Genomic DNA, 21,304 nt, shown 5'->3' with positions numbered 1-21,304 from the left:
TGGAAACACTATTTTTTATGTGTTTAAGGTGGCAACAATTTTAGTTTCAATGTTTTTTAAAAAAAAAAAAAAAAGAAAAGAAAAGAAAAGAACAAAAAATATTAACAGAATTTGAAGAAATAGCCGTTTTGACATTATAATTATGTGTTTGTCATCACCAGGGTGACCGCTAACTGCTGCTAACTGTAGCTGCCCTTTGCCAGTTAGCTCAGTTAGCTGTGCAGTTAGCAGTCCGGACTGGGAATGTTAAAGTTCACACCCCCAGTAAAACATTTTTGGACAAGGAACCAGTTAGCCCTGGCCCGTCCTGGTCCGAAGTCTCACACTGGGGCTTTGTACGTTAACGCTCTCTTGGTACTGGACCTCCCAGTTCAGACTGCTCTCTGCACAGCTAACTGGCAGTTTAACAGTTAGCAGCAGTTAGCGGTTACTCTGGTGATAAGCTGCCCCATCTTTTTATGAATTCGACATGTGGTCAGTTTATATTGTTCATCTGTATGTCTACTTTTTACTGTATATTGTTCTGTCTGTAAGTAGTGTATTAAGAGCAGCTTTAAAAACAGGTAAATTCCTTGTTTGTGTTCATATACTTGGCCACAGCTGATTCTGACTGTACATCTGATTCTGAAAATGAACGGCAAGACTAATGGCTTGGCTTGTTTTTGGTTTTTTTTTCTGGCATACTATATAATAATACTCACAAAAACACAAAACACAAAAATCACAGACATGGAATGACATCTTTTTTTATTCAGCGCATCAAATCACAATAACATCAGCCCTATCTCATGACACTTTCCAATTAAGTAGCAACATTATGTGGTAATTGGCATTTTGTGCGATTTCGTGCAACACCGCGGTCGTAAATACAAATCCCAGGGCTGTAACAATTTGTCAAACCTAATGAAGGTGCTCAATACAAACAAAACTGAATATACCATAACATATTATTTGACGAAAACTTGTATCCTGAAGTAAACATGTCATCCAACCCTCTCACTTAAGTTGCATAGTGCAGAAACAAGTTTTAGGGTGGCCGAGTGGCCGAGACAGAGATGCCATTCACCCTGCTACAAGACACTGTACCATCACCATTTACAGTAGAAATGTTACATACTGTTGCTTAAATTTACAGAGATCCAACATCTCCCAGTGAGCAAGCACTTGGCAACAGTGGTGAGGTGAAACTAGAATGGTAAACACACAGATATGGAAGAGGCAGCACATGGACACATTTGTGTATGATTAAAAAAGTTAGTAGAGACAACACTGGAGTACATAAAGCGCAATTGGGATAAAATTGCTGTTTATAATTTTCTATACAGGCATAATAGATCTGTTGGGGACAATAAAGCAGCAAAATGCAAATGTTTCTGCTTCGCTCAGCTTGAGGTAAATAAGCAGTAAAGACCCGCTGCTCATTTCACACATGCAGTTTCAACTTATTTAAACTCTGTTATAAAAAAGAAAAATAAAACTATGTTGCGGTGTAGGTTCGTCCTAAAGCAACCTGTCTTTGTGGTCTTCCTCTGCGGTCAATCACACACACAGACAGTGTTCCTCTAATTTTCTCAGAGTAAGAATACATGGCGCCTTTGTCTGTTTCCCTCCTTCTTTGGGCTTAATGATGAATGTATACGAGCCGGCTTTCTCTGAGCACTGATGTGTTAAACTAATAAGAGTTGTTCCTCAGAGCTGCAGGTCCATAATAAGAGACATCAGAGGGACGCACCTGGTGCACCCATTTGAGTCTGCTCATCTTTAATCATCTTGTTCCCTGAAATGTTGCATTGAAAAAGTCTCATGAACTTCACTTTAACGTAACTTCTTGATATGGTCTATTCACCCTAACCCAGCCATTTCAAGGGTCTATCCTGTGCTAGGCGTGTCTTGGAGCTGGACAGACCTACCTTCGCACCCATGATCCCATCCAGCCTTTTACTTACTTGTCATGTCGGCATACTCCCAGCAGATGGAGCTACCGCTTTCAAACTTTCCCCCCATACACAAGAACCCTCTTTTGAACTTTGTTTAAATCTCTCCTTACTCAGTTGAGTTTTTTGATTTGTTTTGATGTTATCTCCCGGGCAGAGCAGACAAAAAAGATGCTATTTGCTCTACACAGCATCACATATTCCTTCTGTTTGTAGCCTCTCAGCTTGATAAGGTGTCTGAAAGCAGGTTTCAGTAATTGATATTTAAGATATCTCTGTCTAATCTCTGCCTTTGAAAGAAAACGTTGCCACTCTGAGTTGGGACTGAGGTTGCTTTGAAAGTCATCTGTTAATCCACCGACAATCACCGAAATTCATTAAACATCAAAGCAAATTTGGGGGTTTTTTTTGGAAGAGCTTGTATCTGTCTTTCACTCCCTCTAAATGCAGTCTTAAGTGCAATGTTGCCTCCAGCTGGAGGCAAGGTTCGTTCTGTCTTGAAAAAAAAAAAAAAACTTCACCCATTTATCGCGGGACATCATGCGGGTCACGGCAACTTATCTGAGAGGACACTGGCCCATTTTTTAAGCACGGCCTTGCAGGAGTCACATGGCTTGGGGAAGAGGCCTGAGGATAGCAGTGCCTCATCATCAGCCACCAACCACGAGATCACAAGAGGGAAGAGCAGAAAACACAGGGAATTCGACAAAGAGGATTTCTGAAGCAGCAAGTGACTCGTGGAATAACACAGATAAGCTGCCCATTAGTGATGCTCTATCATTTGTGAGGACGCCTCAATGTCAGGAAGTCTGATTCACTCACTGGCGCGTCTGACTTTCTTAAGCCCCAAATAAGAAGGTTTCATAATTAAAAAACATGGATCTTTGTTTAAATGGAGACCCTGTTGCGTCGAGGTTCCCATCAACAAGTGTTTTTTTTTCCTTAAGCCTGCCCACCCCCCCATCTCCTTCCACCTCCCTTCTCGATGATCAGCCCTTGTGCTCAGTAACTCTTTTGTTCACCAAAGCATCCCTCACATTGCTACATGCCTGACCGGAGACAGTACCCACTAGCACCTAGTTTGTGTCAAGACAGAGAGTGTTTCCCTCCGAACACAGCGGACAGAGGAGAGTCAGGAGCATGTGGAGGAGGTGAGTAACAGCAGTACTGTGGAGTGGTGTAATGACAGCTAGAAATAGTCCAAATAGTTACAATGATTACATCGATTTCTCATTCTTAACTGTATTTCTCACCACAGATCCACAACAAAGATGACCTCAAGGCATTCCTGTAGCCACTAATTACTAGCGAATTACTAGCGGTGCATTTCTGGCATGCCACATTGTAAGAAGTCCAGCTGAGCCAGGGGATTCTCATTAATACCTCCACTGTTAAGGACTTTCATTGTGTGCTGAAACTTGAGAGCTGTGCATAGTTACCTGAGCTCCAGAGAGATGACTCTCCGCAGACCAGCTGCCCACCTACGAAGGGCCCCGGGTTGGAGGAGCTCAGGAGATGAGACCTACTGGGAGAGCTTGATAGCAGAGGGGGAGGTTGTACCCCGTGCCACTCACCCCCAGCGCGCACCCCGGCCCCAGAGCGCCATTGAAGGCCGACAGCTGGACGGTTGGCTGGAGCACCTGCAGAGGATGCAGAACGACCTTCTCAGAGCCCCAGTCCACGATCAGGTTCCAGCTTTCAACGACCGGACAACATCCATGCCCGCTCTCCACAAAGAGCCAACCAGACGTGCCTGGAGACAACCGGGGATTCCTTCCTTCAGCAGGGGCTCATCCTCTTGTGGGAGTCCCAGCCTGTGTGAGAGTTCGCTGGGCAGCCAGGAGTCCCTCCAGACCGGATTTTATTCCCCGCCCGAGCGCAGAGGAAGCTGGGAGAGAGCTCACATCATGCAGGCCCCAAGCAAGGAGCAGGCTGAACTCAGTTATCTCGCTCCAGTCAAAATTGGGTGGCTGCCTATCCAAAGGAGAGTGGTGGTGGCTGGTGCTGGCAACCAACGACAGTTTCCGGACCACTCAGCCGGCCAGGTAAAACACTCTACAACTCAGGCTGAGACATTTATTCACAGGGTTTTCTGACAGAGCAGTTTTCTGAAAGCATTTTTTTCAGCAAGCACCCCTGTTCATTTTGGCAGTTTCAGGCCATCTTACTCTTATTTTGGAGCACAGACAAGTCTCAGAGAAATGTCATAGAGCACCTTCAGTCTGTTCTTCAGGCTATCAACCTTTGCCTTTGCAAAGACGCTTGACTGATTTCCCCTGGATTTGGCAACCCACATCCTCTCAGGCTGTGCGATTCTTACATGTTTGGTGGATATAGTGAGCTCTGCAAGTCATGAAGGTAAAGTGCTGTGTAATGGAGGTGATTTTGCGAAGTGCCTGGCGAGGCAGACTGAAACACACACAGTGCCACAGAGAGCCATTTGCAGTCAAGTCTCAGTTACCCAGGGAGAAGGCAGAGCCCCGGCATCCTTTTAAAACAGCTTACTCTGCAGGAACGCCGCGCATTTCTCGAAAGGTTTACGACTCATTTGGAGCTGTGGCAGCAGATATAGAGCTTTGTGCCCTGAGAGTATGCAAGTCAATGTACAGAGAAAATTCAGTGGGAGTCTCAGTCAGTGAGTGAACTGATGACATGACATTCAAAATCAATAAGTTGCTGTGCTGTACCAGAGATTTGACTGAGCCGATGCAGAAAGCACATCCCTTCCCTTGTGACTCCTCACTGGAAGATAAAAAAAAAAAGGAAAAAAAGAAAAAGCATTGTGTGAAGTCCTTGTTGAGATTTTTGAGGGGATTTTCACCACAGTAACTTCAGTCAAAATTGGTTTAACTCATATTTATGAGCCCTAGTTCTGAGAGATTATCGGTAAAGGAAAGGTTTGATATTTTCAGGAAATAGACAACTCTTTGCTGCCTGTTAGCTTAGCTACGCACAGAGACCAGCTAGCCTAGTTTCTGTTGTTGTTATGTTGTTTTTAGACTTCTTCCGGTTTTATAAGTGTTTAAAAACAACATATGACAAGTTAGTTATAACATATTATACCTTTAGACGGAGGCAAGCTAGGCTTTCTTTCATTTTGCTGCTGTGGCTGCTGGCAGTAGCTGGATTTTACCATAGCATGTACATAAGATTGATATCACTTAAATCTCAGAACGCATTTATCTCTTCACCTAGCATAGTTTACATCAAAAACTTGGTTTAACTAAGGCTAGTCAGGCTATTTATAAGCCCTAGTTCTTCAAGAGTCAAAGAAAATAACTTAAAAGAAATGAGAGAGACACACACATTAGCATGGTAATCTTCTCATTTTACACTCAGAAAGTATATAAGCCTTTTAGCTAGCATTTTGCTGGCAAGATATAATGTATTCAGATAGCGGCAATGAGATATTTTGGATTTTTGTCTTACGCTAGCACAAAGACTAAGGAGAGGTGAACTAAGGGTTTCCTGTTCTTTGTACATTTAGCTTTCCATAGGGATTTTTTATCAAACAAGATATTACATGTCAATTAGTAAGCTTTAGAGGTGTTGGTATGTTTTATTTCTTTTGGACAACGGCTGGCTGGCCTTTTCCTGTTTTCTGTCTTTGCCAAAGGCTAAGCTAACTGGCTGATGGCAGTTAGCAGTTGCTTTGCATTTCCTCTGTAAACATTAGGTGACATTGATCTTCTGTTTTAAACTTGTAAATAAGCACAACCTTTTAGAGGAACAGATGCCCAGATTTTCAGAAAAATATTTTTTTTGTTTGTTTGTTTGTTTTTGGCTGGGTAGGCTAATGTTGATGCCATGGTGTGCTCAAGTTTTCTAATTGACCCTCTTATTATTTATTTTTTCAGGTAAAATTGAAACAGCCCATCACTCCAACAATCCAGAAGAATCAAGCCACAGCCAGGCACCAGGGTATGTAGTCTACTAATGTGCAATTTACAGTAACTTGTACAACAGCTGAGCTATTAATTGAGTACATTCAAAAACGCCCCTAGGATTCCAACAAATGCACAATGATGCTGCTGTGCTCATCATGTAAGAGTTGAAACCAAACTGAGAAACATGAAGTGCTCTATGCTGAAACATTCCCCCCCCCCGAAACGCACAAATGTTCTGTTTAAATTGATATTAAGTGCCTGATCGATGCGAGAACAAGTATGGCCACAGGGTAACTGCGAGAGGCCAGGTTAGCCAGAGGGACAACAACAACTTATTTCAGGGCTGACTTGCCACACAGTGTACCTGCCTTCTAATCAGCTCCTTGCAGCAGTGTTGCCCCCTGTCCTGTTTCAGATGCTCCACGCTGACTGACTGGATGATCACTTTAAACAACAGCTCCCTCCCAAAAACAAAGTCAATTTCGAACTGCCGCCGACTGTTGTGCTTCGGTACTCTGGCAGGATTTCAGGTAAAAGGAAATGGGTACTATTAGGCCTCCGGAAAAAGGTGAGGAAAAGAGATGAGGGAGGTGGAACGATAAGGGGAGATGCAGACTGATTGGAGAAGGAGCCCTGTTAATCTTCGCACATGGCAAACCCCACACAGCCTCCTCGGTTTGATCTGAGTTTTGATCTCCCAACCTTGTCCTTGTTTATGCATAGATTATCCCGGCAAAGCTCGGGGCCGCCGGTAGAAAGCAATCCATCTATGGCGCCGTGGAAAGTGTAGGTGTTTTAATCGCACGCCTGATTACCTGAGTATTTTTGTATCTATTGTCTGTTGCTTTAAGTTTCCTATGGACCTTTAATATATTCAATATCTTATCTTATCTAACATCATGTACACTTAAATGCACAGGTGACATAAGGAGAAGTATAAGCATGTTAGAGTACTATTAATTATAATTTTTCATCTCCATATGGTCTCTAATATTAATATGATTGTTAGTTGGACCAAGCCCTCTGAGATTTATGCTGCATTAGCATAATCTTGTTAGTGAGGGCCATCAAATATGCTCAAATATGCACATTTTTTAGTTGCTCTACAGTGAATAGTAACAAATTGCAGGTGCATGAACACAAATTGGCCGAGACCACGGATGAGTTGAAGAGAAAAAATCATGCCTCCAGATGTGTCTCATTTAGACGCTGGTTGCTTTTGCTCAGCTCTCAGTGCGTTTTAATCATCAGTTCCACAATCAAAAAAACAAAAACTAGAGAAATTCAGAAATTCCAACCGCGGTTATTCCAACAAGAACTGACTCGGTTACGCCAGTGCTAGCAGATCATCCCACCGCCTTCTCATCATTTCCCCTCCTCGCTTTCTGCTTGTTGCCGACAACCTTCCTCACAGACGTAGTTTTAATCAGGCTCGTGGTCTCATTGCAGACACTAAGCGCCCTCTCCCTCCATAAAAGTCACATTTAACAAACTTTAAAAGGCCTGACGTTAATTAGCAAATGATAATAAAATTGGATCTGGTGCTCTGAGGGCCTTCATGTTTAGACAGGCTGGCCAATTTTCACCCCCCGCTCGCACTTACTATTTAGATAAAACTCATGAGGATGAGGAATAAATTGGGAGGGTGGTGACTGCAGAGGGTATTTGCCATATGGCCTTGCTTCTTTATTTTTCCTCTGGGAGATTATTGAGGTCAGCTGTTGATTTGGAAAACAAGGGGTTATTTGAGCTCGGCTAGTGGAGGTAATGAGAGAAGCTCTTTCAGGGGAGTGGGCACAAGTTGGCGTGTGGCCTTTTACAGCAGTGATAGCAGAAAGTGGAACAATGTGTCACAAAGACTTGAGTCCTTTATGACGTCCCCAAGGACACATTTTCTTTACTCCTCAGCTCTAATCACGTTTGCAAAGCGGTGCAATTCTCACCTTGCCTCGTGTTTTCTCCCTCAAAACAGAAGGAAAACAAAACAACAACAACATCAAAAAAAGAACAAAAAAACAGCAGATTATCCACATGGCGTTTGAGGGGTTATCCCAAAGTGAAAGCCAGTCGCCATGGTAACAGGCAGCAGGTGTAAATGCAGCCCAGGCAGCCAGCGAGGGGCGGCGGGGGTGGGGGGCAAGAGAGTATCAGTCAGGGCTGAGAGGCAGAGCCAGTCAAGTTGCTGCGTCTCCTGAGAAAAGCAGAGAAGTGACTCCGGGGTGGTGCTACATTCACTTTACTGTGCCAACGTCAATTATTGACAGTGTCAACACTGTCACACAGTCGGGGAAAAAGCCTGGCTTGTGTGCGTATGCGTGTCAAAGATAAAGAAAGAGAGAGTGTTGTGAGACATGTGACAGCAGATCGTTTGTTTTGCCTTCATACGTAGATGACGAGGTGGAGAGAAGTCGCACCAGTCCAAGCGCTTTGGCTGCGAAGACGTGGTCGACACCTAGTCAAGACTCTTCCATTACCAGACAGGTAACTGATAACACCTCTTGTATCATTTTCTTTTTTATTCACACTGAGATCAGGATAAACCAACAGACAGCAATAGTAAGAACACTGCGATGGATCTAAATGAGTGTGTGAGTTGGGGAGTGCTGAGGTGAAATGAAGTCTTCTAATCCTGATGTTATGCTGGTATTTTGCTTTCAGATGCTCAGGCCAGTGTCTCCAATTTCTAACCATGATAGATTTACTGTATCACCGTTGGCTCGGTTGGACACCCATAATATTGGGCAAACCGACATCCTCATTTATCACCGCCGCCTTGAAAAAAAAGTACTAAATTCTCTTAAAATGTTAGAATAGAGGATTTTCGTTCGCATGTCATTCAGTTTCATTTTGTTTGCCTCCTGGACACCTAGACAGTGTCTACGAATAATCATTTATGTTACGACTCATTAAGACAGAGCTGTCCAAGAGATCAAAGATGAGGAACTAGACAAGTTTTTTTTTTTTTTGCCTCAACTTATCATTAAAAAGAAAACTTAGCTCCGCCATGTTATTTCATCTGCCACCGGGCACAGAATCTTCCAGGAAAATGAGGCTGGCTGGCCGATTCTATCAGGCGAAATAGTTTGTTCCACTTTTTAAGTTCAGAAAAGAACAAAAAAAAAATGCTCGAAAGTACTTGAAACATCGGTTTAATGTATCAGAGGAAAATATAGCAGTTCAAAGCCTCTGTAAACAAAGCTCTCTGAATGCAGAATAGGAAAAACAAACAAACAAAAAAAAAACACCAAAGAAAGTGGCTGATGTCAGACCTCCTGACTTTACGGAGCATTATGATCACAGATGTCAGTGTCTGTGTGCACAACGCCCGCAGCAGTGTTTACCCAAGGCAATGCAAAATTAGACATTTTGTACAGACAACAAACCAGCCTTTCCACGTATAATATCTAACTGGTTTGAATTGCCTGTAACCTTAAAGGGATAAAAAACGACATTTTTCTTCTTACATGTAGTGCTTTTTATCCATCTAAAGATACCAGCTGTTTTTCTTCTCTGGAATATAATAGACCTAGATGGCACTTGGCTTGTGGTGCTCAAAACTCCAAAGAAATGTGTCTGAAGAACTCGCCAGCAAGAAATAATGACCCGGTTACTCAAAATTATCCATGGACCTTATTGTAATCAGTCACATGTAGAAACTATTTTCTTCCTCCCGAAATAGACCCAACAAATGTATTATCACAAAGAAAGAAGCATACTACTCACGGACTTGTGGAGGCTCCTTCCCGTGACAGCGCAATATTTAAACATTAATGGCGTTCTCCTCGGATGAGCTGTAATGCAGGGCTTACCGGCCTATTTGACACGGAGAGCTCCCTCAAGGAGAGAGAGTAGTATGGAGGGCAATTAATCGATCGTGGATGGCGTCATTCCCAGATCAAAACTAAAAAGGTGTATAGTATAGGATAGTGTATTGAAATTGGGCCTACCAAAAGAAAAAAAAAAGATGTGTGGGAAAAACTGTTAGAAATGTTATAGATTAGGAGACACACTAGGTTTAAGTGGGTAATTGCAGGCAATCTATAATGTGTAATGTGACACAGTATTATAAATATGTATTTTAGGTTTTGGGGTGAACTGTCCCTTTATTTTTGCATGTCTAATTAGTGGATTTGTCGATGAATTTGATCAAAATTTGAGAAATATATCAGTGGACTACCGTACGCATCTGTAAAAGTGAGACATTTTGTCTTGATAGTTCGCTCACTTCAGTGAATATTATTTTGTAGACAGCCACAAGTTTTTATGCAAAAAAGCTCTGATAGCACTTTGACTACAAACTCGCTATGATTCTTTTTTTTTTTTTTTTCAAAATGATGACTTCCATGGTTTATGAAGCACTGATAAATGAGACATCAGTGAGGTATGTCACATCGTAAAAACCTGCAGGCAGCAGGGACGTATCAGCATCCCTCCATGCTCCGTAAACACCATCAGAGTCCCCTCTAGCCGAGGAGCAGGATCTCCCCCCCCCTCCTCTCAGTTTCTGTTGAGGATAGAGTCTCATTGTGATTCTGCGAGGGATAAGTCACGCTGTGTGCTGGCTTCGCCTGCTGCTCCTTCCATTGCTACTGGGGCATTCACTGTGTCAAGCATGGGGAGAGTCATCTGACTATAGAACAAGCAGCAAAGGCCTGAAGAAAGACAAGACAGCTGACCATGCTATTGAAATGTAGTATTAGATAGATCTCATATTGTCAATACCTCATGTGGCATATATCAATATATGCCCCATTTTCTGTGTTTGCCATCTCAAAATTGCCAAGATGTATGTACAGCATGTGTTTTATTGTGCTGATTAATGACACAATGCTTCACAAAAGACATTAGCAACAACAGGAGGGCGGGATGGGGTTTCCATGCATAATTAAGGATATTTATCACATAGGATCTCTTTTATCCAGACGCTGCAGGTGCCAGTAAAGCTTAGCTTTCCAGCCAATGAAGGGGACGGACCTGTGGGATGGCAAGCTCTGAGGAGAGGCTGGAATACCAACAGGGTGTCTGCATTCCCTGGAGGCAGTCAGACCAATGAGCTCTCCACAGGGACCAGCTATGACCCCCACAGGAAGTCCCCTCCGATGAAAACAATCAGCACGGAGCCCCTCAGGCACGGTCCACATCGAACAACGTCTGCTGAGCCCTGCAAACCACACACTCCGCTGCAAGGGACAAGCAGCACAGAGAAGTCGTATACTCCTTTGCATAGGACAAGCAGTGTTCAGCCTATAAGGGCGACAGCCCCACTGTGCAGCACAAACAGTAGCTTGCAGCCCTCACGCACACAGTCGAGCTCTGCTGTGACGACAATCATCCCTCAGAACAAAGCTGGCTTCTCCTCCATCACCATCTCCTCCAGGAAAGTGAGCAGGTCCGCCAGTTTGCCTGGCTCGGACACCCAGAACCACTCCTCCCAATCCCCTTCTCCGCCAATGGCACACCAGTCGAGAGACCTAAACTCCAGGCAAATCACAGTGCAGCGGAAGGCCACTATAGTCAAAGTGACAGAGCAAAGGATGATGACCAGCCCTGGCCAGAGCAGAAAAAGTCCTGGGGCTCCACCAGATAGCCATGCTTTGGACACAGTGGTCCACAGAAGAAAGGCGACCATAATCAAAGTGACAGAACACAGGGAGAGCTACAGTCCAGCCAAAGTGGGCTCTGGGACGAGGCACGCACAGTACAGACACAGCTACACAGATGGACTGTACAAGGGAAACAGCATGTGGAGTCAGGGAAACGTTTCACAGCACAATGCAGCACCTTCATATCACCATCTGGATTCGACAAACGCTGCTGCAGCACCACATAAACCCACTTCAGAAGCAGAGAGAAATGGTGGAGCCCTACACAGGTCCACGCTGAACCTCTTTGTGAGCACCCCCCCTGCCATAGCAGCACCCGCTCCCTCAGAGGTTCCTCTGAGGGCTGCTGGAAAGAGATCGGACAGGCCGCACAGACCACTGAGCTGTTATGGCAATGTGTTCGGACACACTGAGCCAAGCGAGGAGAATGTGACTCGACCGACTGCCAGGAAATTGAGCTTTGGGCTTGCACATGAGACCAATATCAACCCTGTGAACCCCGACAGTAGTTTCATCAGCCCTCAACCGGCGGAGAAGGAAGCAGGTCGGTTTGTGGCAGACACCCTCGCGCCCAACGGAGGCGAGAAAGAGAGACTGCCGCCAGAGAATGCAGAGAGGAGAGTGTCCCCCTGTCTGACTCTCATCAAGGCCCCGGGTATGTATCTCTGTCCCACACCGACAGTCTTCTTGTCAGCACACAGCCTCCTTTTGTCTCTGATCTCCATTTTCAAAGGATGGCGATGTCTAAATATACACTTCCTTTGAGCCATCTGAGTGCTCTGGCTCGAAGCTATTACGCACACTTCAGCGTCCTGGGACTGAACTCTCAGGTTTGATATTGTCTTTCACCTTTGATGTCTTATTGATAGGCATAATTAGATTATACTGAGTCCTTTGTCTAGCTGCCTTGAGAGCAAGTGACACTCCATGGCAGATATCTGCGCCGCTGTCAAACGGCGTCGTTCGCGTTTGCAGAGGCCCCAGCTGCACCTTCAGACGCGCGCTCATTTTCACCTTCTTTTTATTTACCCACGCACCTCTTTGCATGCATTATCTATTCTAGTCACCCATTTTCACTGACAGCACAGGGGAGGAAGAGAAATCACACGCTGCTAAGCATGGTGAAAATAAGGTCTTAGGACGAGGTGTTGGAATCAATTTGCGCATCCCGATCCTGCAATGCAGCGATTGCGTTGGTGTGTGTCACATTGCGGGAAAAAAGTTTTGTGTTTACTTTAGAGCTGAGACATGTTTTTTTGTGAACGGTTTGTCTTTGAGGCAGAGGTAAATGCTAGTGAGGTTAATTACCTACAAAATTCTGTTGAATGCACTTATTTGCTTTCTAAACCGAGAACTAGATGAGAGGATCAATAAAGGTATTGATTGTCTCTTGATTATGAAATTACAAATTACAGTCAGAAGACGTTAGCTTAACATATTAAAAAGACTAGAGATGGAGAAAGTAGGTTAAAACAACACCTCTACAGCTCATGGTATATCTAATGATCTTTTTTTGACTGGATGCATGAGGATGACAAGATGATCAACATATTGATAAATGAGCTTTAGAGGTACTGGGGGCTGTTTTCAGCCTGCTTCCTGTCTGTGTGCTAGGCTAACCATCTCCTGGCTATAGCCTCCCATTTAACAGACGTAAGACTGGTGTTGATACTCTCACCTACTGTCGATGTATTTCCTAACTTTATTATTTCAAGGTTAAGGTTAGTGGTGGAAAGAGTACTGCATCTCTATACTTTAAGATGCTTTAAATTGTACTCCGTACTCACTATGATTTTAAAAGTAATTAAGTAGATTATATTGTGTAATGCAAACATAAGCATATGTTAAATATTGTATTAACTTTGTAATACTGTCTAAATATTGGAAATCCAATGTCTGATATCAAGACTTCAGGCAGTCAAGTCCATGTTTTTGAGACTTAAAAGTACGACACATCACTTTGAACCGGTAGTGAAACAGTCTCAATTTAATACTGATGCCTCGATATAACTTACCTAAGTAAAAGACAAGAAGACTGGCTATTTCTGTATAGTCATTATAGTTGTTTTTAAAGCCTGTCACAGGGTCGGATTCTGACTTACCAGCGTTGTAAAATTCCTAAAAATAAAACTGTTTTTCCACCGCGGACTGCTGAGGAGTCTCACAGCCTGAGGAATAAAGCTGATCTGTAATTGATCTTACACAGCCACAAACAGATACATTTCCTTAACATGCATCCTCCAGCCCACTGTCAAAAACACAAATCAAAATCTTTATGACAGGAGGAGGTGGTGCTCATACTGCTTTAGTCCGCAGGGGGCGACAGAATCAGAGTCCCTTGTAGCAGCTTTAAGTTGCACTTAGATTATGTGAGATGGTTGAAAGAGTCAAGAGCTCGAGCTATTATCCAGGAATGCTGAATATTCAGGTAAATTAATAACAGGAGGAGGGAGTTTTTCTGCTGAGCACGTGTGTGTTTCTTTATTCATGATGTCTTTTCTCTGCATGAAATCATTAATTATTCTTTAATCTCATTCATTAATAGTGTCATCAATTAATTACCGCGGCCTGGGGCAATGTCATTTAAATTCAGCGGCTGATGCAGTCAACCTCCGATACGAGGCAGGACATCATGAAATCGCATCAAAATCTGCCCGCGGTGCACAGCGGCCGAGTGGCTGGATGTCAGTCAGCCACGCTGTTTTACTTACTCTTCACTAACATCAAAGTCCTCTTGCAATTTCAGATCCCCACTTGAATCAGTCCCCAGAGGAAGTGCTCGCCCTCAACGCGGCTGCCATCATAGCAAATATCAAACTCCAAAGGCAACTCAGCAAGAAGAAAACGCCAAACGGCCGATCTGAGAAGGACCCCGCACCACCCGAGGGAAACACTGGTATTATTACCGCTCTCTCCCCCTCATACGTAACCATAATTTCTCACCTTGTAAAACATTGATCTTTGTTACAATCAACTGAAAATGGTGCCAGCACGACACTTTCTTTCCAGGGCTGCATCTTCTGCTGAATCGATACTGATACAGAGAAATTCCTCGACTCTTACACACCGCAGCTGTTTGATTCATACCATGGAGTAATATGTCACGGCAGGCCTGGAGGGGCTATTGAGCAACTGTGCATTGCGCTCAGGCGCGCAAGGCCGAGCCAGGTGTAAATGAAACGCAAACAATTTGATTTCCTTCTGCCTTCGTGGTGACAGATGAGGGGAGGCCACATCCGGATCAGAGCCAAGTTCAGCGCCACAAGAAGCCTCACGCTGCTTTCGTTCCTCTGACTCCTGAACTCGAAAGGTCACCGAAAACTTTGTCTCTGCAGGTGAGTTCTAGAGGTACCTGTGAGATTTATGGCACCCTTTAGAGAAATGTAGTATACAGTGTGTTCGAGGGTTGCGATCAGTGGAACCGAAGATTGATGTTCCTGTCTTGAACTGCTCAATCTTCTCCTCTCCACACATGAATGATGTCAACAATGGAAAAAAGGAAAACGAGCATAATTGCCGTATTACAAACACTAAAATGGTGCCTGCTCCTACAGAATGATATGAATCCCTCTGCATTTTATGTCAGTGGGCAATTTTGACCCTGAAATGTCTCATCTCCCTTTATTAATATCACGCATAAAGTTGTCAAATGAAAAACAAATTCGAAAACAAACGTCTGTATTTAAAAATCATTTTTCCAATGTACGTAAAAAAGGTTGAGCGTGTATCTTTTTAATGAAAACAACTGGATTATCCTATTGGAAAAACGATCCGCAAGAAATGAAAAAACACCCTGGCAATAAACACTGACTGAAGTGTTAGTTATGGTGTTAACAAAGATGTACAAACAACGCGTTTTAGGATTTATTTTGTTTCGGACAAACAAAGCAAAGGTGAGCATCCTACAAGCTCTAGGGCCGAATTCGGTGGTGGAGCTGGTTGTGTGGGGTCGGACTTAAATGTTTTGTCAAGAAGAATAATATGTTTTCTGGTGTTGGCAGGACGCGCTGCAGAGGTCCAGACCAGACTTCATCAGTCGTTCCCAGGGCAGACTGCGAGAGCTGGAGCGAAGGACACAAGAGAGGAGGGAGCTGGCACATTCGGTAGACCCGCAGTCGAAAGCTGCTCTCAGGCAGAGGAGAGTCCACAGGGCCCGATCCACCTCGTTGAACGGTACATGCCAGCCAGCACCCCCCCGCACGTCTCTCATCCACTGTACTGCCCATTGTCCCGCTGCAGCTGCAGTGGATGTTTGCCACAGACACAAAACAAAGAGCAACGGGGGGTTAGTTTCAGGCAGTGTGCGTTGTTTTTCAAGGCTCATGCAAATATTTTTGCATTAAGCTGCTCACAGGTAGCATTTTGCTAAATTCTACAATACATTCATGCTTATGTTTTGCACAATTAAATCCTCTAGTGAAACCCAAAATACTGAGCAAAGGTAATACTCCGGTTTTGTCCACCACAGCTACTCAATGTCAGGCAAATTTAAGGACAAGTCGGTCATTGTCTACTCACAACTGTAGCGATGGAAAGTTTTGTAGCCCACAAAAGACTTCTGGAGCTTCATAGCAAAACAACCTTGCAGCATTCTCCTAAGCGACTTACGTAGATGGAGACTTGTTGTAAAACGTAAAAAAACAGCCGAAAAAAGACGTGACATAGCTTCATACAGCTTCTCCGGCATAATTCCAGGTACCCAGAAGCCCCATGATCCCAAATTGATTTGAAAAAACATTGTTTACACTCTCACTGCACAGTTGAGCTTGTGCGCCCACTCCACATGGGGTGCATGCTTACTCTTTTAGCTTAGCAGCTACAGTGAGGATTTTGGCTAAACAACGGTGTAAATAATATTGCAGCAGAACCAGTTTGGGAACTCAGGGCTTCCAGTGACTTGCATTACACTGGACAAGCTGCAAATAGCCATTCTATGTTTATTTTCATTTTACGTTTCAAATCACGTCCCCGTCTACGTCAGGTGTTTCGGAGAATGCTGCAACGCTGTTTTGCCCTGAAGCCCCAGAAATGTTTGTTGGAGTACGGAGACACATCATTGGTAAGGGCATCGAAAATGATTTAAGGCCAACTTAAAAGGAAGGAAAGAATGAGAGGAGAACTGGCACACATTAAGAGCCACTTGAAGTATGATATGATACGTTTGTATATACTGTACATATATTTACAATGTGCAGGCGCTGCTCTGTGAAACAAACCAGGCTTGAGAACGATTGCCAGCATCAGAATTCAGTGGAAATGTGTGTGTGTGTCCTTCAAATGTCATTAAGCTCGCAGTTATGGTGTTCTGCCTGATGAGGTATCCATTCAGTGTGTCAGTGCTGCACAGTAAACAATAAAGAATTTAAATCAGTGGCAGAGATTTTTTTTTTATAGCTCTTTCTGCCCTCTACTGGCCATAACCGAGACATACACCGCTGGGTCAAGAGACAGACTTACACTGGTTCAGAGAGTTTTGAAAAAGAAAAAAAAATGACATAACTTCATTGATGTCCTAATCCATGTGATGATCTGATACAGCGTTTGAATTCACAGATGTCCTGAGAAGTGAACAGAGAAGGTGGAATTCATGTTCTTACTTCACATTATCGTCTGCTCTTTTATTGACTTTGCAACATCATCTTGTTTCTCTGTAAGAGAGGAGGCTTTCAGTCTCTTCTAATATCAGAAAAAGTGCGAGTGATTCACTGCCATGCTTTTGTATGCTTGTGTCTGTGTGTGAATGTGTGTGAACGTGTGCGCACATGCTCGTGTTTCCAGATAACCTTTTCAAACCCAGAGATAAAGCCATTACTGGGCAAGAGACGCAGCTCAGATCTAAGCGGTGAGTTCCATCTCAATCTCTGCTCTTGCGTCAGATGCTTCTTCTTTGTAGGCAGATTCAGTCCTTATCTCGTGGATTACTCTCACATGTGAAGGCAGGGCCGGTATCTGTGACATCGTAAAAAAAAAAATTGCTATTCTGGTTTCTCTGCTAAGACTTTTGCTTTAAAAATGTCTTTTTTTCCCTCTTCCTTGTCTCACTTGTCTCTGCCCCCACCCCTTCCAGACAGATCCACATATTGATTATGATGAAATGTTTGACTTAGGTGTTAGATTTTGTATCTACACACTGTAGAGTTGCATACAGTTGATAAATTGTAAGCAGTTGCACAGGGAAAGTGTATCCCAACGTTGGAAAATGCAAAAGATTTAACTTTAACATTGCTTTTTTTTAAAGGTTTCTAGGTGACTTTTTGGATGATATATGTGTTTTGGTTCTACATTTGGTTCCCAGAAGACTGAAAATACTAATTCTGTTGCAGCATGCAAGCAGAAGTGAAGAGGAAAAACGAAGAGAGGAGGAGGGAGATGTGTTTGAGCAACCGGCAGCGAGTTGAACTTTTCAAAAAGGTAATGTTTATATCTTTTACAACTGATATTCATCAAGATCCCACCAATGTGTTGTCAAGCATCATTCAAACCCACATGATTTTTTTGGGTAAATTGTTACAGCGAGGTACACAAAAAAATGTGAGTATTTACTAAGGAGGGAGTGATGAATGAATCAGGAACTACTCGAAGACTGATGAATCGTTTGTGATGAGCGATTTCTGAATAACTGTGATTCAAGGACTATGTAGTAGATAATGATGAGTTACTATAGAACCAGTAGTCAAGTAAAATTAAACCTTATACGGAGTAGTTGCTCACTTGACTCATTAAATGCTAATTAATTAATCATTATTGATTGTTACAGAGTAGTTAATACCTTTAGTTTAAAGGTGCAATTTGTAGGAAAAGTACATTTTTGAGTCTCATTACCAGCACGTCAAATACTGGCGCTTTGGGGGTGGTGGCTGACCTGATCTACAATCCTAAAGCATCAGTATTTAACGAGCTGGGAACGAGACAAAAAAACAAACTCTTCTTACAAATAGCACCTTTAAAGAGTAACTAATCATTATGTAATCAGTACTTAATGACTCGTTTTAGCAGTCAGGAAATCTCATGAAGAAAGTGGTTTGTATGTCGATTCACAGATTTTAATGAACTAATCATTACCTAATGATTCATTAATGCAGTGTATCCCAGTTTATTCTTTGCTGTCTCATAATTATCTTCTATATAGTCCTTAAATCACAGTTATACAGGAATTACTGATTGACAGTTCATTAAGTATCAAGCTGTTCCTGATTCACTTTGTACTCTGTCCTCTGCTCACATCTTTGTGTATTTTGTGGTGAAATATTACGTTTTATTTTTATTTTCAAAAGTTTCTAAATTCGCCAGATACGTCGGCTGTAATTGGGAGACATGGAGAATATTTCTATTTGATGGAATGGTGCGGCCATAAAATAGTTTCAATGAAGAGAGAACCTCATACATAATATACAGTTGCTGTCAGACAGTGTTGAATAAGATGAATTTTTCAAACTGTGAATCAAGGAGTAAATATAGTAAATAGAGCAAGATCCATCTGACATCGGTGCGAACAGGCTGATTTTTATGCTCCAGCTGTCGCCTCTTAATATTTCATCGGCGCACATGCTTATTTTGACCTCCCCGAAGTTGTTATACATGAATGTGTGCACAGACATCATGCACCGAATCACCAAAATACGAACCCTGAAAATATGAAATAAAGCAAATAACCCCCACAGCTCACCACACCGCTAACAAGTACCTGCCTGAGACACTGAGCAGAACATTAATTGTGTACATGACCCACACGCAATTGAGCAAGTAATAACACACCTTTCTCCTACAAGCTCAATTAAACCTCACAAAGGGGTGAAGCATTTTGCAGTAATGGCCAATGCTAAAGGCCTGGAGTAATAATCCAGCCTTTTTCTCTCTCCTCGCAGCGAAGTAGCTGCTGGAAATAATGGCCTCACATCACCTACCAACTCCATTATGGTTCACCGAGGAGACTAGTGTTGGGTGTGACCAATGAGGTTTGTGATGGTAACACTTTATAGTAACTATAATTCATAAAAAAAAAACATATAGTTAATTTAGCTTTAGTTAATAGTTACTTTACTGTAAACAAACAATTACATACTTCATGAACTATGCGTTTAACAATTATTTATCGTAAAGTTGCTGATATTTATATTACTTGGTTGATAAATACAGTGTCGTTCATCTATAAATATTATTTGGGTGACAACAGAAGTTTATGAACATAACCATCTGCTCTATAAATGATTTATAAAGCATTCCACTCTTAATCACTAAAGTTACTTGAAATGTACCATTTGTTAATGATGGTTATTATTAAGTTTTACTCCAAAATCAAACACTTTATATTATTTACATTGCACCTAATAACTTTTCTATATAAACATCTCAAACCATTATCAGTGCAGATAAAATGCATCTACAGCCGGTCAAACCAAATGACACTTACAACAACAGTACTGCCCTTTTGATTAGTTATTCGATCATCGTCATCATGTAGATCTGTTGTTTTGAAGACTCAGTCAATAATATTATTAATAATCCCTGCAAAAGTAACTTAAATCGAACTGCACTATATTTTCAAAAGTAATCTGGGCTGACTATAGTTCATATTAATAAAATTAAAAATAAAACTTTATATCGTCATTGATCGTGCACATTTTCTTCATTGAAAATATTTTTATTGAGCTTTAGAATTAACACAAACTGGCACAACGTCACATATACACTGGCTGTAAGACTGCAGATAGTTTCAGGTTTGCTCCACTAATTTTGGGGAAAAATGGGACACGGAGTCCGTAAACATTAAATTTACATCTCAATGTTTGAGAATATGTCTATGTGTTTCTTCAGTCCCATGACATTGAATACTGGAGCTGTTGAAAGGTTTCTTGAACTCATCTTTCAGAGCAATGTCGCTGTTATTCCACCAGAGGTCGCTGCTGCCAAACTTTTGCTTGTTTCTTGCTTCTCCCACAAGTTTGATTTAAAAAAAAAAAAAAAAAAAAAAAACGCCAGAGAAACTTCACCCCAGGGGCATTTTCAGTATGTGAAATGAGCGTTATTAGTTCCTTTATTTGCTGCATTACACGATAAATAATTACCACCCGTTACAGAAAGAGTTTGATTTGCTGGAAGGAATTTCCTCTCACACACACTGAACCCTACACCCAGCCCCTCATTACGGAGGGAGAAACTGTGAACAGTGTCATTGTGCCGAGTGTAAGAGGCCCGTGTTCCTCGTAAAACAAAAGGCCCTTCAGTGGCAGAGAGAGCTATGGTGCGGTGCCACCATTCAGCCTGAGCTGCAGACAGCGTGGGTGCCCACATACACGCAGCTGCTCCACCCGCGCTGCTGCTGTGGCAGATAACACGGCGAGGTGGGCCCACGCCAGAGATCCAGCAGGTCCTGAAAGAGGAGCTGGGAGCCTGAAACCTGGGCTCTCAGTCCTGTGTTTTTTTGTACGGGGATTGTTTGATTCCCGTTGGAAAGCTGGGAGAGAATGTGTTGCACTTTTTGTGAGGAACTGGACTGCTGATCTATAGTCCTCATTGTGTCATAATAAGGGTATTTTGTGTTCTTGTTACAGAGGTTGCTGGATCAGGTTCTTCACAGGGGCAACAGGTGAATTGCAGACAACGGGTGATGAAGATGAGGACAGCCGAGCCCTCAGAATTGTATGACCCCCTGATGAAGTGAAGATTGTCTATCGACGAGGCTGCATATGAATCAAAATGTCAGCGTATGTCGTGGTATAACTTACTTGTCCTTGAGCGCCTGTTGTCTTCTCTCTCACATGCAGCACGTTCGCGTTAAAGAGCACAACATCTGTTTTTCTGCAATAAGATAAATCCACGGCAACCTTTCAAAAAAAAAAACAAAAAAAAAAACAGAACATCATTTAACGTCATTCACTGC

At 42.7% G+C, this 21,304-nt stretch overlaps 1 protein-coding gene across 5 annotated transcripts; it reads left to right on the top strand.

The window, feature by feature from the left end:
• Positions 1-2,450: 2,450 nt before the first annotated feature.
• c20h10orf90 (chromosome 20 C10orf90 homolog) lies at positions 2,451-21,264 on the top strand. Of its 5 annotated transcripts, XR_005071656.1 has the most exons (12): positions 2,451-3,085; positions 3,193-3,979; positions 5,792-5,855; positions 8,211-8,302; positions 10,744-12,079; positions 14,171-14,320; positions 14,644-14,759; positions 15,426-15,597; positions 17,203-17,266; positions 17,748-17,835; positions 19,290-19,379; positions 20,976-21,264. XR_005071656.1 is itself a non-coding variant. In XM_037080201.1 (11 exons), exons 2-11 carry the CDS (start codon positions 3,389-3,391, stop codon positions 21,012-21,014), a joined length of 2,712 nt encoding a protein of 903 aa, XP_036936096.1. In that variant the 5' UTR covers positions 2,451-3,085; positions 3,193-3,388; the 3' UTR covers positions 21,015-21,264. The 5 variants fall into 5 exon arrangements, 2 of the variants coding, with proteins under 2 accessions (XP_036936096.1, XP_036936097.1); XM_037080201.1 differs by lacking the exon at positions 19,290-19,379; XR_005071657.1 differs by lacking the exons at positions 17,203-17,266; positions 19,290-19,379.
• Positions 21,265-21,304: the final 40 nt, after the last annotated feature.

The sequence above is a fragment of the Acanthopagrus latus genome, chromosome 20 (genome assembly GCF_904848185.1).
Source record: "Acanthopagrus latus isolate v.2019 chromosome 20, fAcaLat1.1, whole genome shotgun sequence".
Classification (NCBI taxonomy): Eukaryota; Metazoa; Chordata; class Actinopteri; order Spariformes; family Sparidae; genus Acanthopagrus; species Acanthopagrus latus.
The sequence above is the reverse complement of the archived record's forward strand: the minus strand, read 5'-3'. Positions and strand labels throughout refer to the sequence as shown.